A 20,000-nucleotide genomic window follows, 5' to 3' on the forward strand; every position below is an offset into this window, starting at 1 on the left:
TCGAGCCTCGCTCGGCATATAGTTGGGTCCTTGTTAAAGGCTCTTTACTCACATTCTCTCACCGTACCCAGGTGTAAAATGAATACCTCGCCGTTAACAGTATTGTCTCTGTCTGAAAAAAAATGTAATATCGCCTAATAGGCGTTATATCCCGTCCTAAATGTTAAATATTGCTGTTGGCCAGGACCTCTTGTAAAGCGCTTTGATCACATCTAGTGGATATTGTGCTATATAAAAGCTCATTTTTTAAAGCTCAATTTTATGGTAGAGAGGAGAGAATTGCAATAATCTTGCTCCTACAGAATGTGAGAAGTGACTAACAAGGCCGAAATGTATCTTGCGATGAGATGTCAAACACTACGGCTTCTTGTCATTTCTATCAAAATTAACCTTACGGAATGATTTTTTCGCAATTTTAACAATTGTTGGCCTAGCGATAAATATATTTTCAGTTTCACTATCGTTAAATTTTAATCTGTTTAGTTCCATCCAAATTTTCAATTTAGCAAAGCAAGATGGGACATGTTCCATTAAAAGATGTAAATGGACTTAGGCTGTTTACTTAAAGATTTAACTATCGTCTGCATAAAAATGCTATTGTAGATTAAACGCAGAAATAATTTATCCAAGGGACCCCATGTTAATTGTAAAAGACAAACAAACTGGACGCAATACTGATCCCTTTGGCACACCAAATTTCAGAGGATGATCAGATGATTTGACATTATGTTGACATTTAGTTAAACATGATTCGAGCGAACCATTTCAATGCCAATCCCTTGATACCAAAAAGACGTTCGAGTCGATTCAACAGAAGTTTGTGGTCAATCATGTCAAATGCAGTTGATAAGTACAGCATACATGAAATGTTCACCTCCTGTTTGTCAGCATTTAAAATCAAATTATTTACTACTCTTAACAACGCCATCTAGGTACAATGGTTATCTCTAAAAGTTGACTGGAATGGCTTAGTTTCCATCTCTGCACTGCGGCTGACGCCTGGTTATTCTAGTCTTTCCTCGGAATGGACCCTAAAGACAAATTTCCCCCATGGGATGAATAAGAGAATTTTATTTATTATTGTTTATATAGATGATGCAATTTTAAATGTAAAGTTAATTGGTGAAGAACTGCTTTTTCAAGGATTTTGGAAATAAAGGGGAGATTTGAAACGGATCTGTAGTTTTTTTTAAATCGCTATGGATTCTTTAAAAGTGGGATGATCAGAGCTGTTTTAAAACAAGAGGGGACGATACCAGACTGTGGTGGCGGATTTATTATTTCAGTCATTGGTGGGTTAAGCTCGGGAATGCAAGAATTTGAAAGCGATGTTGGAAGGGGGTCTAGCTCAAAAGAGTTATTTTTGGCCTTCATAATTAGATTATTTATAAATTTCTCTGAGACATGCTAAAAATAAATTATCGTTAAAAAATAAAGCGAACATTTCAGGTAGGCTACTTGGTATCATTGTATAAAGAAGGGGGTGGGGTGGGGGTGAACGTCTTCCTACTATTTCATCCCATGTAGAAAACATCTGTTTTAAAGAATTAGTGTTTCATCATCATCACTATCATCATCATTATCATCATCATCTTTTGTCATCGTCGTCGTTGTCATCGTTGAAGTATCGGGAAGCCTTTGAAAAACCATATTTAATTAATCGTCCTCTACGATCAGCCCTCAGTAAAGTACTTTACATGTCTTAGAAGCTCGCCAATTAATTATCCTCCGATGAAGACTTCCAACAATCTATTATTTTGTTCTTCCCTACTTCTTAATCCATCTACTTTTATGACCAGCACTTAATTTATCGTGAAAGTTTGATGCGCGGCTTTACTAGCCTGCTGTTTAAAGAAGTAGATATAATAATATTGTATTTTTCTCGCCTCATTTCAGAAACGAAATGACAAATGGGCTTTATAATTTATAGATAGAATGCGCTTGGCCAAGGAGTTCACAACATTGCCATCCGGAAGTATAACGGACCAACACACAAACTCTGTGTAACCATGAACTTTTATAGTCTGGTTAATACAGTTTAGTGAGAACAACTCACAAACGCGGATGGCAAAAACAATAACAAAGGCCTGAGTGACGTCATCTGCATACTATCTATAGTTCGATATGGTGTTATTATTTGTTGTGACTCACGTCTCCGGGGCTTCGGCTTGTTCTACTGGTTATGTGTGTGTGTGTGTGTGGGGGGGGGGGGGGGGGGGGGGGGGGGGGGGGTCAAAATCGACTTCTACAACATGCTTGACCAATGCATGAACTTTCAGAGAAATGCACGACTGTGACGGCCACGTAAATCCTAGAAATGAACATTTCAAAGTGTGGGCAAATTTTATAAATCAGATAGTAACTGTTCATATTGATTTCTCGACAGAATAGAATATTTTGCTTTCGTTGATAGATAAACAGATTCATTAATAAAATAATGTATATGGAGGTATAGTGGATTGTAGTGAAATGGGATGAAAGCTGAATGGCGCAGCATTATTTGTTTTGTTTTAAGAGCAATTTTACAAAATAACTATTTCACGCCAAGTCATTTATTATCACTTATTCCACCCTTTGGAAAGCCCTATCATTTCTAAGTAAATACGCACTCGTTGAATAATGCTTTGAACGCGTTGAATGAATAAAAAAGATATTCAACGATTTCAGAATATTTTCGCTAAGTTTAAAAGACAGTTTATCGGTTATTAAAATTAATCTTTTGGTGCGTATGAGTATAAATTGTTTTCATTTGGGTCAAACATTTCATACTAGCTGACGAAGAAAAAATAGTTTGAGAATGGTGAATCATTAAAGAGATCGATATTGAGGATATTTTGAGTAATTTTTGCACCGAGAAGAATACTTCAAAACCACAGACCGTTTTCATTTACGAGGACGAGATTTAGTTATTCATTAGTCTAGTAAATAACTTGCTAGTCTTAAGCCTAAACGGACCAAGTGACTAAATAATCGGATTTCCTGAACATTTTTTAGTCTCTGACTAGCTAGTCTTTTGCCTAGAACAAGTAGAACTAGTTGTAGGGACAGTGACTAATTTGGCTATTTTGTGCTGGTAACATCACGCTCTCTAGTACACGATGGCAGGTAAGATATAAGCCTTCATACTTTCAACGCAAAAGATTTCCAAAGAGGAAATGAGCAACACATCCGATATAGATATTTCGTTCCGTTTCATATTTGAACTGAATTTTGCCACGATGAATCAAATCACGTGATATTGACTGTCGACTGATAGACTACAATGATATCCATGTTCAACTGTGAATTCCATATTTAGACCAATGAAAGTGTCATTGAAACTCAAACAGATTGAACCAAAAAAAAAAAGAAAGTAAACAAATAAAATAGAAAGTGTGTTCTGATGGATCACATACTTTCAGTCAGTTACAATGCCAGTAGATAACTTTTGTCCCCACTTTACTTTATAATCGTTTTTTAAAGTTGTTCTTTGATTCGATCCCTTCCACTTCGAGTCTCCGGTGCATCGTTTGAATTACTAATAATAATGATATGAAATGCAGATTATCATTATTGTTATTATTATTATTACTATTATTATTATTATTACTTATTATTATTATTATTATTATTATTATTATTATTATTATTATTATTATTATTATTATTATTATTATATTATTATTATTATTATTATTATTATTATTATTATTATTATTATTATTATTATTATTATTATTATTATTATTATTATTATTATTATTATTATTATTATAATTATTGTTATTATTATTATTATTATTATTATTATTATTATTATTATTATTACTTATTATTTTTATTATTATTATTATTATTATTATATTATTATTATTATTATTATTATTATATTATTATTTATTATTATTTTATTATTATTATTATTATTATTATTAATTTTACTTATTATTTTTATTATTATTTTTATTATTATTATTATTATTATTATTATTATTATTATTATTATTATTATTATTATTATTATTATTATTATCATCATCATATTATTATTATTACTTATTATTATTATTATTATTATTATTATTATTATTATTATTATTATTATTATTATTATTATTTTTATTATTATTATTATTTGTTAGTCACTTTTAAAGAGCAATCGTCCCCTTTGGCAACTACTCGTCAATTGTTTTATCTTTATATTCTCTAACTTGACTTACTTGACTTTTATTGCCGATCGCCTCGGAATCTTCGGACTGGGACGGTTTGGCATCTTTTCCTATTTGTTCTTACTACTAATGGCGGTCTGCGATGGATCTCCGGTATTTTAAATCCTTTCTGCATCTCTGTTCTTGTGCGTCATCGACGCGCTTGAGGTCTTTATTTATGGTAGTGTACATGTTTGTTATGGGGCTGCCTTAGTGTTTGTCTTGGTGTAAAGAATGGCGCCATCGCCTTATTTATGGAATATTTCTCTCTCCTTAAAATATGTCCAAATAGTGTCCATCTTGTTTCCAAAATTTGAATAGGTAACTGTGTTTCTTTGCATTTTATGCAGAGCGATTTGTTAGTTATTTTGGTTGGGTAGTAGAGCTTTTGAATTATCTTGCGCTGTTTCCTATGGAAGCATCTAATTTATCTTCTAACTGGCTCTCTAAAGTATTTTTTAATCTATAATTATAACACATACTTTCCTCTCTGTTCCTATAAAAAATACGGGTCTGATCAAAAGTGATATTTGACCCATTGATGGCGGAGTGAGTAAAAATAATTTAGTCTGATCGTGGCTTGTCCCAAAAAAATTACTTAATTACTTGTGACATATGACTTCTTCTTAGAGCCATAGGCGTTGAGGCGGAGTTTATCCCGGTTTCCTTGGCGTGAAACGGACAATAGTAATTGCTTGCCATTCTATTTTTTTTCGCATGTTCAACACTTACATGTTAACTGTCAGATTTTAGTATAGATAGAATGACGTTGGCGTCACTCAGGTCTCTGTTATTGTTTTTTTTTTTTTTTGCCATCCGCGTTTATGAGTAATTCTCACTCAGATTATGAACGTTTAATGTTACACATAGTTTTGTGTGTTTTACGGTATACTTCCGGATGGCAATGTTGTGAGCTTCTGAGCCAAGCGCACACTATCTATATCGACAAAAGAGCAAAACTATAGTCAGTTTTTTTTTATTTATGTCGCGTGTTTTTCTGGGTTTTCTCAGCTGTCCCTCTATCAAAAGTTGTAAAAACTTGTGTCAACCTCTGAATCAATTTGTCTTAACTGAATCTAGATTTTGGGCCGTATTGATGCCATATTTAAAAAGTTTTCTTCTTTAATACCTATAAAAAATACTTTAAAACAGCTGACACAAAATTAGAGATTTTACACTGTAAAAAAAATGAAAAAAGTTACGCACCACAAAGTATGAATGAATTCATCATATTTCCAAAAGAAATCTTCTGCTGACGTAGTGATTATGAGTTCACGTCATACTTCTTTCCAAATAATAACAATTGGCTTTGTGTTACAAACATACCACTTATGTAAATTGTATTAAATTTTGAATTTATTATTTATGGCACATTATCTACATCATTTCGCAATTACTAAAGACTGATATGAAATCTCTCGCTTTAAACCATTTGAAATAGTGATTGTATACTCAATATTGTCAAATTAACAAACACTGTTTATATAACTTTGACACATTTTGTCTATACATGAACGTTTCACAGGGCATTTAAAGGTTTTAAAAACATATTAGGCTCTTAAACAACAGGACACGGTACGGAATCTCTATTGGTTCCACTCTCGTAAAGCTGCGAAAAAAGTCTTCTTATAGCTATCGATCATTCATTAAAGAGAGACGGCAATGTTTTCACAATCAACCATGAGAAGATCGTTATCGAAATACAACAGAGAGATCACAAGTGTAGAACAACGTGGCAGGAAAAGGATCATAGATGACTTTGATATGGATATCATCCAAAGATGTATGGGTGAGCGTAAATATACATCCGAATAAATATTGGACGCCTGATTATTCAAGCAGAAAAAGGCCCATGGGTTCTGGACAGAGAATCATTGTTATTCTTGCAGGTGGTGATGATGCTGGATATTTAAAAGGATGCCATGCCATTTTTTCTTCTCTGCATCATCTGGAATATTATTCTGAGGTCAATGCAAAGGTGTTTTAAGACTGACTAAATATCGTTTGCTGCCCTCCATTGAGGCATCCAGCTGTATTGTATTGGACAACGCTACCATTCGTTGGTCCATGGTCACTTTAAGGCTCCAACTTTGGCAAATATAAAAGCTGACATGATTTCATGGTTTCAATCAGACAGTACTACATATTCTGACCATTTATCAAAATGCTAATTATACTCCTTAGTAAAAAGGACACTGTCTCATAATTGATGAATTTTTACCTTTGACCAGTCTACATAAATTTATGCAATCCTCTTTGGGATAAACACAAGCTATTTCTCAAACTTTTGCAATCAAAATTATATTGGAAGCGCGTTATGTTCACTTTCGTTTGTATTCACCAGTAATGTGTATTGATAGTTATAAGATGGAGATGTCTGATGGTTAATAATTGCCATTCGTTGCTTCATATTCAAATACTGCACATATATCGTTTAAATTCAAATCAGCCGAACACTCCAGTTTAACGAATTCCTTCAAAATGGATTTGAGGAAAATTCATAATTTAGGTGATGTAAATATTCTAAGAGTTCCAATCCTCACCTGTTATCGATTTTAATAAAGCTGTAATAAACGAAATCCTTTCGTATTGTTTTAAAATTCATGATTTTTTTTATTAAGACAAATTGATTCAGAGGTTCATACAAATATCTGCAGCTATGCATTGGGTGAGGGGGGGGGGGGGGGGGGGGGCAGCTGAGAAAAAGAAGAAAAACACGCGCCACTTATTAAAAATCTGACTATAGTTACGTAACTTTCGCGGTTCTTGTGTGCCTTTATTCCCCCATCTGTTTTTACTGGACCAGGCCCATTTAGTGCACATTGAGACCGTTTGAAGATGGCATGTTGCTGAGATATAAGAAAGATTACTGACCTCTGTTTCTTTTCCCATATACTAAGTCCTGATACCAACTGCTGTTATTATCATAGATCATTATCTTATTCCGAGCGGTATGACCAATACATTTCGATTTCCTTTAATAAATGAATGTCAATAGTGGCATTAATGCCTTGGAATAGACATGAAACGCCTTTAAAATTAAAGCAATCTTGCTGTAATAAGAAATAAATACCGCGTGGGACATGCATACACTTTAACAATAGTTTGTTTTCCAAAACACTCAAGTTCCGCAACCACTGGACCAATCGTCACCAAATGTTCCAAGGTGTTTATAATTGGATTCAGTGGTCTGATGTCACGCCGCCCGGCAACGGAGGCCATCTTGGTTCTAAACAAATAAAATCATTACTTTTTATTCTTCATGCTGGCTAGAACTTTTCATATGCCTTGTGATCAGAATGTGTAAAAGTCAAAACATGATCAAATTTATGGGTTTTTTTTCCTCTGGATACGCTTTTATGCTCGCCGGGGAAATACTTTTATACGGGCGTCCGCCATTGTTCCGATAGTTTAGAGCCAGTGTTACTAGGTTACCATGCGTCATTAGGAAGGACGTGACGTTACAACTGATGAAGAGTATTGGCATGAAGATGGTCTGTGTGTATAATGAGATTGGATCAAATTTATTTCGTCAAATCCCATCGAAAACAGACGCCATCAGATTTTAGCACGGGGTTGAGTGTCAATCTTCTGGTTAGCGAGTATGACAATGAGGTGGGAGTATTTGAATTGAATCGATCCAGTTAGTGTTCCAGTTATTGTTTTGAATGCAAGTTTTTTATATGAAAACAAAAAACTCAATCATTACATTAATTTTGTAGAAGTAAAAAAAAATGTTTGGGCCGATTGGATTTCGACTAAAAGTTTGAAAGTACTGAACTATCGATAAGTGCGATGGGAACTTGGGCGGAGCTTTCTGATATGTTTTGATGACCAGATATTTTCTGAAGGGATCAATATAGAGAACTTGAATTCACTGCAAGATGAAGCATTTTATTGGTTATGAAATATCTAAGAATCTTACTTTGAAGGGTGGAATAAATGCATTATATCATGTATTTGTATTTATTAAGAAAGGAATGTTCATCGCGGAATAACACATACTCGCACGCTCACATACTCGCACGCTCATAGTGTTATTTGCGAAGATGAAAATAGAAATTATAAACCCAGCTCACCGTCACTGTACTTGACTTTGTAAAAGAATAAGTGCCGCTAAATCGAATGACTTGTCATAGCATTTTTATTCCTTCTTCATTACAAACTAATTTTTAAAATCTGTATGACTTTTTAAAATCTGCTCATTTTTGTAGCTATCAATAAAAAAACAAACATAAAAGCTCTGATTCGTATGGGATATAAAATATTTATTTCTCATTAACAAAAAAAACACAAAAGAGAAGATAAATAGTGAATCTAATATAGTAATAATAGAGTCGTTTGTACGCATTTCAAATAATTATTGAAAAAAGAAAAACTTGAATCCCAGTATAGGTAATAGAAACCATTACTTATTGAAAGATTTGGTACTTATGTAAACAAACTGGTATTTTGAATTTAGACAAATTGCAAGAAAGGCATAACGAAATAAAATACATCAATAGTTAATCATTACTCAAATTATTGCTGACGACTCAATTTCGGATAAATATCACTTAACGTTTTTTTAAAATACAAAATATTTAAAAATACGTCGGTACTCAGTATTTTTATTTTTACCTGACTTTCAATTAGATAGTAGAGGTACAGGCTTGAAATGTTTACATGGTTAAAAAGTATTTCAATCAAGAGTGAACACAAAAAGATGGGAATTTCCGATAATTGGCTGAGATGGTGCAGCAACTTTTCAAACATCAATTGTGGTTGCAATGCTGCAATGTTTATACTTTATGATAATTAGACAAAATAAAGCAGAAAAGTCACAACTTCTACTCTTCCTATTCCAAACTCATTGGAAGTGTGCACGTAACCAGTCCTTTGGAGGACAAATATTAAATGAAATGCATACAATATTATTGAATCATAAGGAGGCATAACTATTATAGTAGCATGATGTAGGATTAGGGCGTAAAATAAGAGCGAAGATGGCTGATCTTTGCTGACGACCAAAAAATTAAATGTCATTACTCTAAAACAAGACGATCAATTACACACGGTATTATCCAGTCCTCCGGAAGAGTGGTTTTACACTTCCAATGAGATTGGGACCAGTTTTTAAATCAGTTTTCTTCCCCAATGATAAAATGTCTTCGTCTCCACCGGAGAAAAAAACTCAAAGAGTATCCATAAGATGTCATTAGCGTTTAAAAACACTGAATTTTGAAGATCATCGCCCAAACCAAAAATGTGTGCATTATGGTAGGTGACTATTTTGAGGAATGAATGTTTACACCCAATTATAAAAATTATAACTTCGTCCCCTCAAGGTCAGATAACACCCCAGTAACATTAAGAAAGGAGCAATTTAAGTATAATTTAGTATATTGCATGGAACATCCGCTATATTTCAAAACAGCAGTAACTTACATATCATTACAAGCATAAATCTATTCAAATTATGTTATTATCTTCATCCTTCTTTTTCTTTCTCTCTTTCTCTCCTCCCTCCCTCTCTCTCTCTCTCTCTCTCTCTCTCTCTCTCTCTCTCTCTCTCTCTCTCTCTCTCTCTCTCTTTCCCCAAACCCCTCTCTATTTCACACTAATTATCTATCTATCTATCTATCTATCTATCTATCTATCTATCTATCTATCTATCTATCTATCTATCTATCTATCTATCTATCTATCTTTTTATCTATCTCTATCTATCTATCTATCTATCTATCTATCTATCTATCTATCTATCTATCTATCTATCTATCTATCGATACATCATCAATATATCCGTCTCTCAACCTACCCGTGTCTATCTATCTACCTATTATCTATATTACTATATATCTATCTATCTATCTATCTATCTATCTATCTATCTATCTATCTATCTATCTATCTATCTATCTTTCTCTCTATATATCTCCTCTCATTAAAAGCACAATAACCGACTTCTCTTTTTTATATTACTAGTAAAAAGCCCGCAATTTCGCGGGGAAAGAACTATTTTCATTCGATATTGCCAGAATCATTTTCTTGATTAGCTTGATTACGATTAGATGCACATTTTAATCGATGTGCTTGTCGTCGCTGCCATGCTTTATTCGGCATGATTTTAGTTTATCAGTCAGTACATATCAATATCAATAAGTCGCGAGTCTTTACTTGGGAGTGCTTTGCACTGCCTTCAATACTTCACAAATTAAAATGGCGGCCTAGAATCAAAACAATGGTCAAATTAGGAAATTTTAAACTCTGACAAATCTATCAAGGTTTGTTGTAGAGTTTTTAAAACGCTTTTATATGATGACAAATTGAATACATAAACGCCTGACAAAAGATCAACGGTGAAAATACAAATTGAATGAATACTGGGGATGTAGCAGTTTTCGGAATGTCTCCCCTTTACTTATGTGAGGTCAAATGAAAATCTGAAACGGACGCGAAAAATATCAAGTCCCTGAATCTGTCTACTTTTGGTTTGTTCGGGCTAGAAGCTAGACAGAACCAATTGACAGTTTGCCGAAATGTTTAACTAAATATTTCCCAGGGCAATAATAATCACATCGATGGCATAAAAACGACAGTAAAATCAGCAGTAATCTTAGTTGATGTTGTTAATCGGTGAAACTTGTTTAAAATTTCTGTATATCCGAATACCGTCATGTGATCAAGTGAACTATATCACTATGAATGCCACGATTTGCTGAAAAATGCCAATCTAACAGTTCCTAGCAAACACCCCCTCCTCCCCCCCCCCCTGCTCAGGAATTTCTCTACTTGATGGACACCCCCCCCCCCCCTTTTTTTTTCTTCCACGCAACCACATTCCAAAACACACACAAACACACACACACACATGTATACACCACACACACACGCACATACACACACACGCACACACATAAACATACACGCAATGAGAACACACTACTACATAACAACACTGATCACCGCTAAATCAACACAACGGAAGTAAGGACTCTACTGGACAGATAGAGTTGTTCGTGTCTTCGGTAAATGTTTTATGATATCTGTTTGACTTGACCAACTTTCAAACTGACTTTAAATTATAAAAGGAAATCACGTTATCTGTTTATCTATCTGTAAAAAATACATTTCTATTTTTCAAATCTTTCAGTAGCGTTGTGCGCCGTATCAATTTTTTTATTGACTCAAATAAGCACAATGTTCTCTGTAAGGCTATATTTTTAAAAGAAAGGATTTGTTTTAATTCCTCTTATTCACATACAACAACACACACGCACCTGCCCGCACGCACGCACGCACACAAATGTATATTACAATATTTACCATGATACCTACATTAATGTTTCAGGCCTTTATGGCCATCAGGACTGTATGTGACATGGGTCGAAGTTTGTGTTATCGTCGATTAATAGTTGTTTCCGTCTATGCGGAAAGCTGTTGTATATATATATATATATATATATATATATATATATATATATATATATATATATATATAATTCGCCCCATGCATTTTCAATTGATTGTTTTGGTGTAAAACGTTGTACGACCCTTGTAAACTATTTTCGAAATCCTTGACCAAGTGCTGCGTTCCTTTGGATTTAAGTCAGGACTCATTGGAAGACATTCATTCACTCACATACACCTACACACACACACACACACTCACACACACATACGCACACGCACACACAAAATTAATAGTATATATTCTTGGTTTCTATCTCATGAAATATTTATTTTGATGCAAATCGATTCTAATACTAGATATGAATAGTCCATAACTTATGAAGTTTAATTCTCCGGAGTTCATTTGAATGGAAAATTGAACAAATTTGTTCGATTTTGAATCATGGAAGGTATATTTTACAGTATCTAAATGCACTAAATGAGATCAAACGGACTTAAATGGAGTTGAATAATCATTATTAATGAGATATTTGTGTATTTAGGAACCGATACTATAAATCAGAAGGGACGCTACTCATAAACGATATTGGAGTTGCTTATTATTACTGAGTTCGCTCCCTTATCTCAAAAATTGGAAAAGACATGACTACTCGGAAAGTTTTGCTACTCAAAACTGATCATTGGAGTTGATATTTGCATGGGTTTAACGTAAGGAGATCTAAGTGGACCATGGCAAAAAATGCGTGAAAGATGCGAAGGGTAATATACTTATCGACAACAACGAAATTTTAAAACTTTGGGCAATAAACATAGAGAATCTTTACGCGGATGACAAAAGAGGCGCGTGCTCGGAAAAAGAAACCATTATTTACCATTGCAAAAACAACAAGGAACTATTGATTGTGACCAACACAGAACAATCAGCATAATGAGCCAGGCGATAAAATATATCGTAAGAATACTTATGAAAAGAATAAGGAGCAAGATCTCTCCAGGGGTAATTGACCAGTAATTTTGTTTTGTTCAAGAAAAGGGTCCAATAAATGCAATTTTTACATTAAAAACAATAATGCAACGATCAATCGAAAAACAAAAATCACATTATGTATGCTTCATTGATTATTCCAAAGATTTTGGTTCAGTACAGCACGAAACGCTCTTCAAAATCTTAGAAAAGATTGGTGTAGACAGTAAAGGCCTTCGACTTGTGAAAAACTTATACTGGAATCAAACAACGTGTGTCAAACTTGATAACGAAACATTGAACTTCTTTAACATCGAGAAGGGAGTAAACAAGGTTGCATCTTATCACTGGGTCTTTTTTCACATATATAGTGAAATAGTCTTCAAAGAAATTGAAGATAAGAAAGGCGACGTCGTTGGGGGCAGATAATGAATAGTATAAGATACTCAGACGATGGTACTCCAATGGCATGCTCTCCATAAAACGTGCAGAAAACGTTAGATATACTGGTGAGCAAAAGTGAAGAGATGGGCCTGAAACTCAATGTTAAGAAAACCGAATGCATGGTGGGCTCAAAGAATGACAACAACACCATCTTCTACTTGTCAAGTAAAGGAGAGTTCATCAAACAAGCAAAGAAATCTAAATATTTAGAACTGTCATTACCTATGACTCACGCGTTATAGATGAATTAAAACAAAGATAGCAATAGCAATAAATGTGTTGCATAGAATGCGTCCCGTTTTGGCAAACAACAATCTAAAGTTGAAGACCAGAATGGAAGTAGTGGAAACATATGTAATAAGTACTATTTTATACGGTTGGGAAACGTGGACGCTTGACAAAGAATATACTAGGAGGCAAGAGGCATTTGAGATTGGATGTATAGAAGAAAGTTGAGGTTACCATGAACAGACAAGTACACGGACTAGGAAGTGTTGGCGAAGGTGAGAAAAGGAAGAACGTTGATAGATATCATCAGAAAGACACAGGTACGGAAAAGAACAGAAAGAGAAAAGTTGGTAACATCTGGGATCAACGAAGGAAAGAGAGATAGAAGAAGAGAGAGAATGATATATCTAAATGACCTAAGAATGGCCGAAAATGATTTCATTGGCACTGCAGAGGATCATGATGCGTGGAGACAGCTGACCAGCAACGTGCTCAAGAGTGCAGACCACGTTGGATAATGAATTTAAGCAGAGTGTATTATGATGAAGAATTTAAAAGGCTGTGACGAAAAAGTGTTTATTATGTTATTCATAAAAAGACATCTATACTAAGTAAACCGCATGCTTTTAGAAATGCCCTTGCTGTAATTAGATTATATTGATCAAATCAAATATTGCAAAATAATTCAAAGACTCTGAGGCTGGCGTCAAAAGAATAGATAATATAATAGATTCTCAAAGTGCAAGAATCGTGCGGACAAAATAACGTTGTCCATACTTTTTCGATCTTTAGATATAGTGTTATTGTTATTACCTTTGTGTCAATTCTCAGTTGGTAGATTATATTTCAGTATTAAACATCCGGAATTTGTTAAAAGCAATTTTTCAAAATAAATTCATATCGGTTTATATGGTACAACTCAATAGAAAGTTACATATTATAGCAAACGTTTTTTTTAAATTAAAAAAAATATCACTCAATTTGGTGACACGCTGCAACTTAACGTATGGACACAATTGAGTGGTCAACTACACGTGATCTTGGCTAAGAAACAATAGTATGGATTCTTGAACAGCGAGATCGAAATTATAATATTAAACATGTTATAACTTACCATACATAATCAATCATTTCATCTATTTGCAAGAGCGATGCGATTTGGGCATTAATAAAGCCCGTGTCATGTTGTCGTTACCTCTTGTGGGTGAAAACGGTATAAAATAATATCATCTCATCACAAACATATAACCAAAGCCCGGCTGTAAAGGTTCACACATCATTTGTATAGATTTATATAACCGATAAACCGATTCACAAGTATACGTTTATTTTATTGTTGTACATAACAGAATGCTCTGAAATAATTTGAGGTCATTTTTCATATCAATAATGATAAGTCAATATGTTTACTGCAATGACTTTCATTGCGAAGGGACAAATAATAATAATATATAATAATAATAATAATAATAATAATAATAATAATAATAATAATAATAATAATAATAATAATAATAATGATAATAATAATATGTGTGACATGCAGTATAAATCTGATAATACACAAAGATGAACAAGATGGGGAAATTAAGAGATTAACGTCAAAGTTATCGTAGTTCAATTTTTTTTAAACAATTGAAATAGTCATACTTACTGCAATAGACGTGCACTTACTTGCAGTAATTGGCTCACTGTGTAATGGAAATACTCTCAGAAGAACGTAAATTTTTGTCTATTATTAAACCAATGTTAAATTAAGCCCACCCTATCGTCCGGCTATCCGATCTGCAAATATGTGCACCTTGATTCAGTTAATTCCACTCACATTCACATCTAATTCAAACTATTTTCCTCATCATTGTCACCAATATGTAATACCTGATTTAGGTGTTAGGTCACACGACACATTGTGTAATAGGAGATATCATATCATAACATAAATTAGGGTATGACAACGGAAAAATGCATTAAAATAATACATATTATATGAAATATAATTTTAGAACAATTCTTTTGGAACTAATGCAGAAAAGCGAATTGTAATACTCCCCCCCCCCTCTCTCTCTCTCTCTCTCTCTCTCTCTCTCTCTCTCTCTCTCTCTCTCTCTCTTCGAACAACAAATATTCACACACACACACACACACACACACACATATATATATATATATATATATATATATATATATATATATATGCTAACTCGCGTGCACAATTGCACACACCCATACACACACACACACACACACACACACACACACAAATTTAACAAATTAATTCTTTTTAAGACATATATATTTTCCATGTGTTTGTATAATGTTACACATCATGTTATTCGGACTAAATTTCTTTGTGGAACTTAACGTTTGAAGTTGTATAATTTATTGCTATGATATATATATATATATAAAACAGAGGTGTTGCAAATTACAAGACGGGGCTTCGTGGACCTTTCCACGCTTAACCTGAATCTTTCTGATTGTGTAATTCCCATCACTAAAGAACCTGTGAGAAACTTAGGAGTTTTATTCGATACCAAATTAAACATGTCTGCCCATGTCACTAATGTAACTAGATCCTGCAATCTTTACCTTAGATCTATTGGTGCTATTAGAAGGCTTCTTGATATTGATACTACTAAACTTCTTGTGGTCTCTTTGATTCTTACCCGCCTTGATTATTGCAATAGCTTGCTCTATGGTTGTGATAATAATGTCATTAATCGACTCCAAAAGATACAGAACAAAGCAGCTCGATTGGTAACGTTATCTAAAAAGCGTGAGCATATAACACCGATTTTGGAGGACCTACACTGGCTACCTGTAAAGTTTAGGATTGAATTTAAAATACTCACCCATGTTTTCAATTGCTTAAACAATTCCGCTCCTGTTTACCTTCAGGAACTTATCCACCTTTATGAACCCAGTCGAAATTTAAGATCTGCCAATTTAAATATCCTAAGGGAACCCCCAAAATCGTTAGTTTTTCATGAGAAATCCTTTGACCACCATGCCCCCGACTGTGGAACTCCATCAATATTGAAACTAAAAATAGTGAAAATCCACTTATCTTTAGAAAACGGTTAAAAACTGAGATTTTCTGTAGGGCATATAATTTGGACTCTTAGTATGTATTTTATTATAATATATTATGTTATCATCGAATTTGTGTGTTTTTAACATGCCAGTTCTATATTTGTATATCATACATGATGTGTTGATGTAAAGCGCCAGTGAGCAATTCCAAATTGGAACTAGGCGCTATATAAGTTCATTATATTATCATTATTATTATATATATATATATATATATATATATATATATATATATATATATATTTCAGCGTTAAAACAATCGGACGTAGTGCCGTTTTGAGTCGCTGGATTACACAAAACATACACGTTGCACAAGCCAATATATGTCAGTTGAAAAAGAACACTCAATCTGTGTTAAAGAACTGTCCCACTTTCTTCGAACCATCCCCTGGTTTAATAATTTGACCCAAAGCGAAGTTCGATATTTTTAGGAGGAGAAATATATAAACAATTTCTTATAGAGACAGACAAAAACACACAGGCAAACAAAGACAGTGTTTCTTGATGAAGATACAAGATTTCCTCCATCCCTCTTACTCTTGTTCTCTTTCATCACTTCAACTTTGGTGGCTGTGAAGAGGATAGAAAATGAAAAAAAGACTTTGTTTCACGCTCAATTTGACTCGGTATGTCCTCACTTCCGTTTTAAAATCTATGATTGGCCATAGTGAAAAAGTATGTCCTTTTATAGCCCTATGCGTGTGAGGGGGGTTGGGGGGGGGGGGGTAGAGGCGAACACATATACAAAATAAACGCAAACAGCCTATAAATAGAAAAAAAATGCGAGGAAACTAGACTGCCCCATATTTTGATGATACCAGATAAATCATTGCAAGCGATTTTAAAAGTCTCTTAAGAATAAAAAGTAAAGTTAATTCGGGGAACAAAACAGACGATGAGGGATCGATCCCCTACCCTTATTTCTAAAATATTGCTCTGTGCCAATGACGTGCCATAATAAAATGGCTAACCCCTTCTCATCTCGCCTTTACTTTCTCTAGATCTAAAATGGACCTAGCTACTAATCCATGTGCATTTGGGTGAATATGGTGACCGTGAAGATGCTGAAGATACCGGGCATCAAACTAAGTTCACGCTGAAAAGCGGATGTGCTTTTTTACAATGACTTCTCACCAACAATGATGTAATGATGGGCATGACATACAATCTATTAGGCCTTAGTACAGCTTTCAGACAAAGACAACGCTAATATCATAAGGAGACCACGAAATTAAATAGTCATCTCCAATGGGGCGAGGAAGATGTGTGCAAAATGCCTTTTCTAAATCTTGATTTAGATCTTGGTGCGAGTCCAGACAGTATCTCTTCATCACAGTAACGTACATTGGCGAAGTGGCCGAGTGGTTGAGGCACTGCACTGTGACCCGGAAGGTCCCGGGTTCGAGCCCGGCTTCAGGCACTTTCGTTATTTTTTCCTTGGGCAAAATTATTACCCCCAATTCGCTCACTGGGACAACATGGGTGATTCCTGTTGACATCAGACATCTTGTTTGATCTTATGATGTCGTGGCGGAAGGGCATAATGTACATATATATATATATATATATATATATTATATATATATATATATATATATATATATATATATATATATTTAAGGGGACAGCGTGGCTCAGTAGCACAGTTTTACTCCGTGCCCGAAAGGTAACGAGTTCGAATACCCGCTCCGCTGTGCAACCTTGAGCAATTCATCTCGCCCTAGCACAGTTTGCGCGCGGCACTACGGCTAACACCTGGGTTATTCCAGTTTTCTCTTGGAATAGACCACAAAGACACATTTTCCGTACGGGATTTATTGGTGTACGACAGACAACGTTTACAACGTTGCTCAGTGGTACAGTCTTTGCTTCGTACCCGAAAGGTACTGAGTTCGATCACCCGCCGTTGCACTGTGTGGCCTTGAGCAAGTCACCCGCTCTAGTTCAATTTGCGGCGCTGCACTGCGGTCTACGACTGGACAATTCAGTATTCCTCTGGAATAGATCCTAGACACAAATTGATGAATAAAGGGAATTTTATTTATTTTATTTATTATTTATTTTATTTGTAAAAAGAAAATGATTTCCATGTGCCATACTATGTAAGAGATAAAACAATTATTACCGTAAAAATGAGCATTAGTATGATCTTTCCTTGATCTTGACTTGGTTTCTGAAAAATGAGTTTAATCAAAGTGATATTTTTGAATTATTATTGTATTTCTAGACAATTTCATTTCGCTATAATAGGTTAATAGGTTATGTATTTTTTCTGTAAATATCCCATGCCTTTCACTTTTCATCATTGTTTCTGATTATTATCTAAACTATAATGAAAGGAATTTTAGAAAAAAGTATTTTTTTTTGGTTGAATTTGATGTTTTTCGATAAACACTGCAAAAACAACTTAATGTAAGCATAATATTAATCTATTTTATTGCATTCACCGAATAATACTTCAGTCGACTCTTACAAAATTGAATGAACAGAACAAAAATTGTTGTACACATAATATACGTATAACAAACCAGTGACTGAACATTTCAAACATTATTATATGATATTATGAACATTTAGCTCTAAGAAATGAACCATATAAAACAAATAACAGGTGATTTATATAAATGTGTTCCAATCTTTGGTTCAGATGAAATAAAATTATTCTTCGAATGAAATTAAAAAAGAAAAGTTTTACAGGTATTTTGTTTAGGTAATTAGCAGTATCTAGTATTTTGAGCTCCAAGTGTTACATCAAACTCAAAACATAATAAAATGCCAATCAATCAAAGTAATAATTCGATGGCAGACATATTTACTTAATTTGGCCCTTCACTCTGACTGGAGCATAGGCCATCGACGAATCCCCTCCATTTTGTCCGGCTTTGAACCATCTTCTCTGCTTCTCTCCATGTTAAGCCCTCAGTTTTTAGATCCTTCATCAATGCCCTTCTCTAGCTGTTCCTTTCCGCCCTCTCTTCCTCGTTCCCTGGGTTCCATGAAAGAGCCTGTCTGGTAATATGTGTTGCAGGCCTTCTCAGGGTGTGGCCCAGCCATTTCCATCTCATCCTCTTACTTTCTATTTCTTCTTGGCCTGCCATTACCCATAGATCTGTATTTCTAATTTTGGCATGCCATTTAATTTGCAGTATTCTTCTCATACAGTTGTTATTGAAGGACTGTTCTATGACGTATGTTCTTATTCAAGTGCCATGTTTCTGAGCCATACAGCAACACCTATTTCACATTGGTGTTGAACATTTTATTCTTTGTTTTCCTTCGTATTTCTCTAGAAGACCAGATTTTTTTCAACATTAAAAAGGTGCTCTTGCTTTACCTACCCTAGCTGTAACATCTCTCTCTCTCTGCCCCTACTTTCTTTTTCTTGTCGACTTTGCGACCAAGATATATAAAGGATTCAAATTCATCAATGGGACTGTCATCAATCATTCGTTTCTCGATATAAGTAGATAGTATATATTTTCAATAATTTAGTTTTCTTGATAATGATATTCAGCGCTGTGTTGTAGGAGAAATCTTGTAGTCTATTCGTTTTGTCTTGCATTTGTTTGAAATCGTGTCACACAAGTGCAAGGTCAATGGCAAAGTCAAGATCATCCAGCTGCGTCAAGAGACTCCATTGCATAACATTGTTGTTTTGGGGGGTTTTGGTGGGTTTTTTATTTTTAATT

At 34.2% G+C, this 20,000-nt stretch overlaps 1 protein-coding gene across 2 annotated transcripts in view; it reads right to left on the bottom strand.

Annotated features, from left to right (window-relative positions):
- Positions 1–16,566: 16,566 nt before the first annotated feature.
- LOC144963683 (uncharacterized) overlaps positions 16,567–20,000 on the bottom strand; it is a 130,865-nt gene continuing 127,431 nt past the window's right edge. For both annotated transcript variants that reach the window (XM_078897638.1, XM_078897637.1), the window contains exons 8-9: positions 18,437–18,484; positions 16,567–16,881 (exon numbers count right to left, since the gene is read on the bottom strand). In XM_078897638.1, the coding sequence (XP_078753764.1) occupies positions 16,739–16,881; positions 18,437–18,484 (191 nt within the window). In that variant the 3' untranslated portion in view covers positions 16,567–16,738. The remainder of the gene's footprint in view (positions 16,882–18,436; positions 18,485–20,000) is intronic.

The sequence above is a fragment of the Berghia stephanieae genome, chromosome 2 (assembly GCF_034508935.2).
Source record: "Berghia stephanieae isolate SIO BIC M18660-M18661 chromosome 2, UCSD_Bste_1.3, whole genome shotgun sequence".
NCBI lineage: Eukaryota > Metazoa > Mollusca > Gastropoda > Nudibranchia > Aeolidiidae > Berghia > Berghia stephanieae.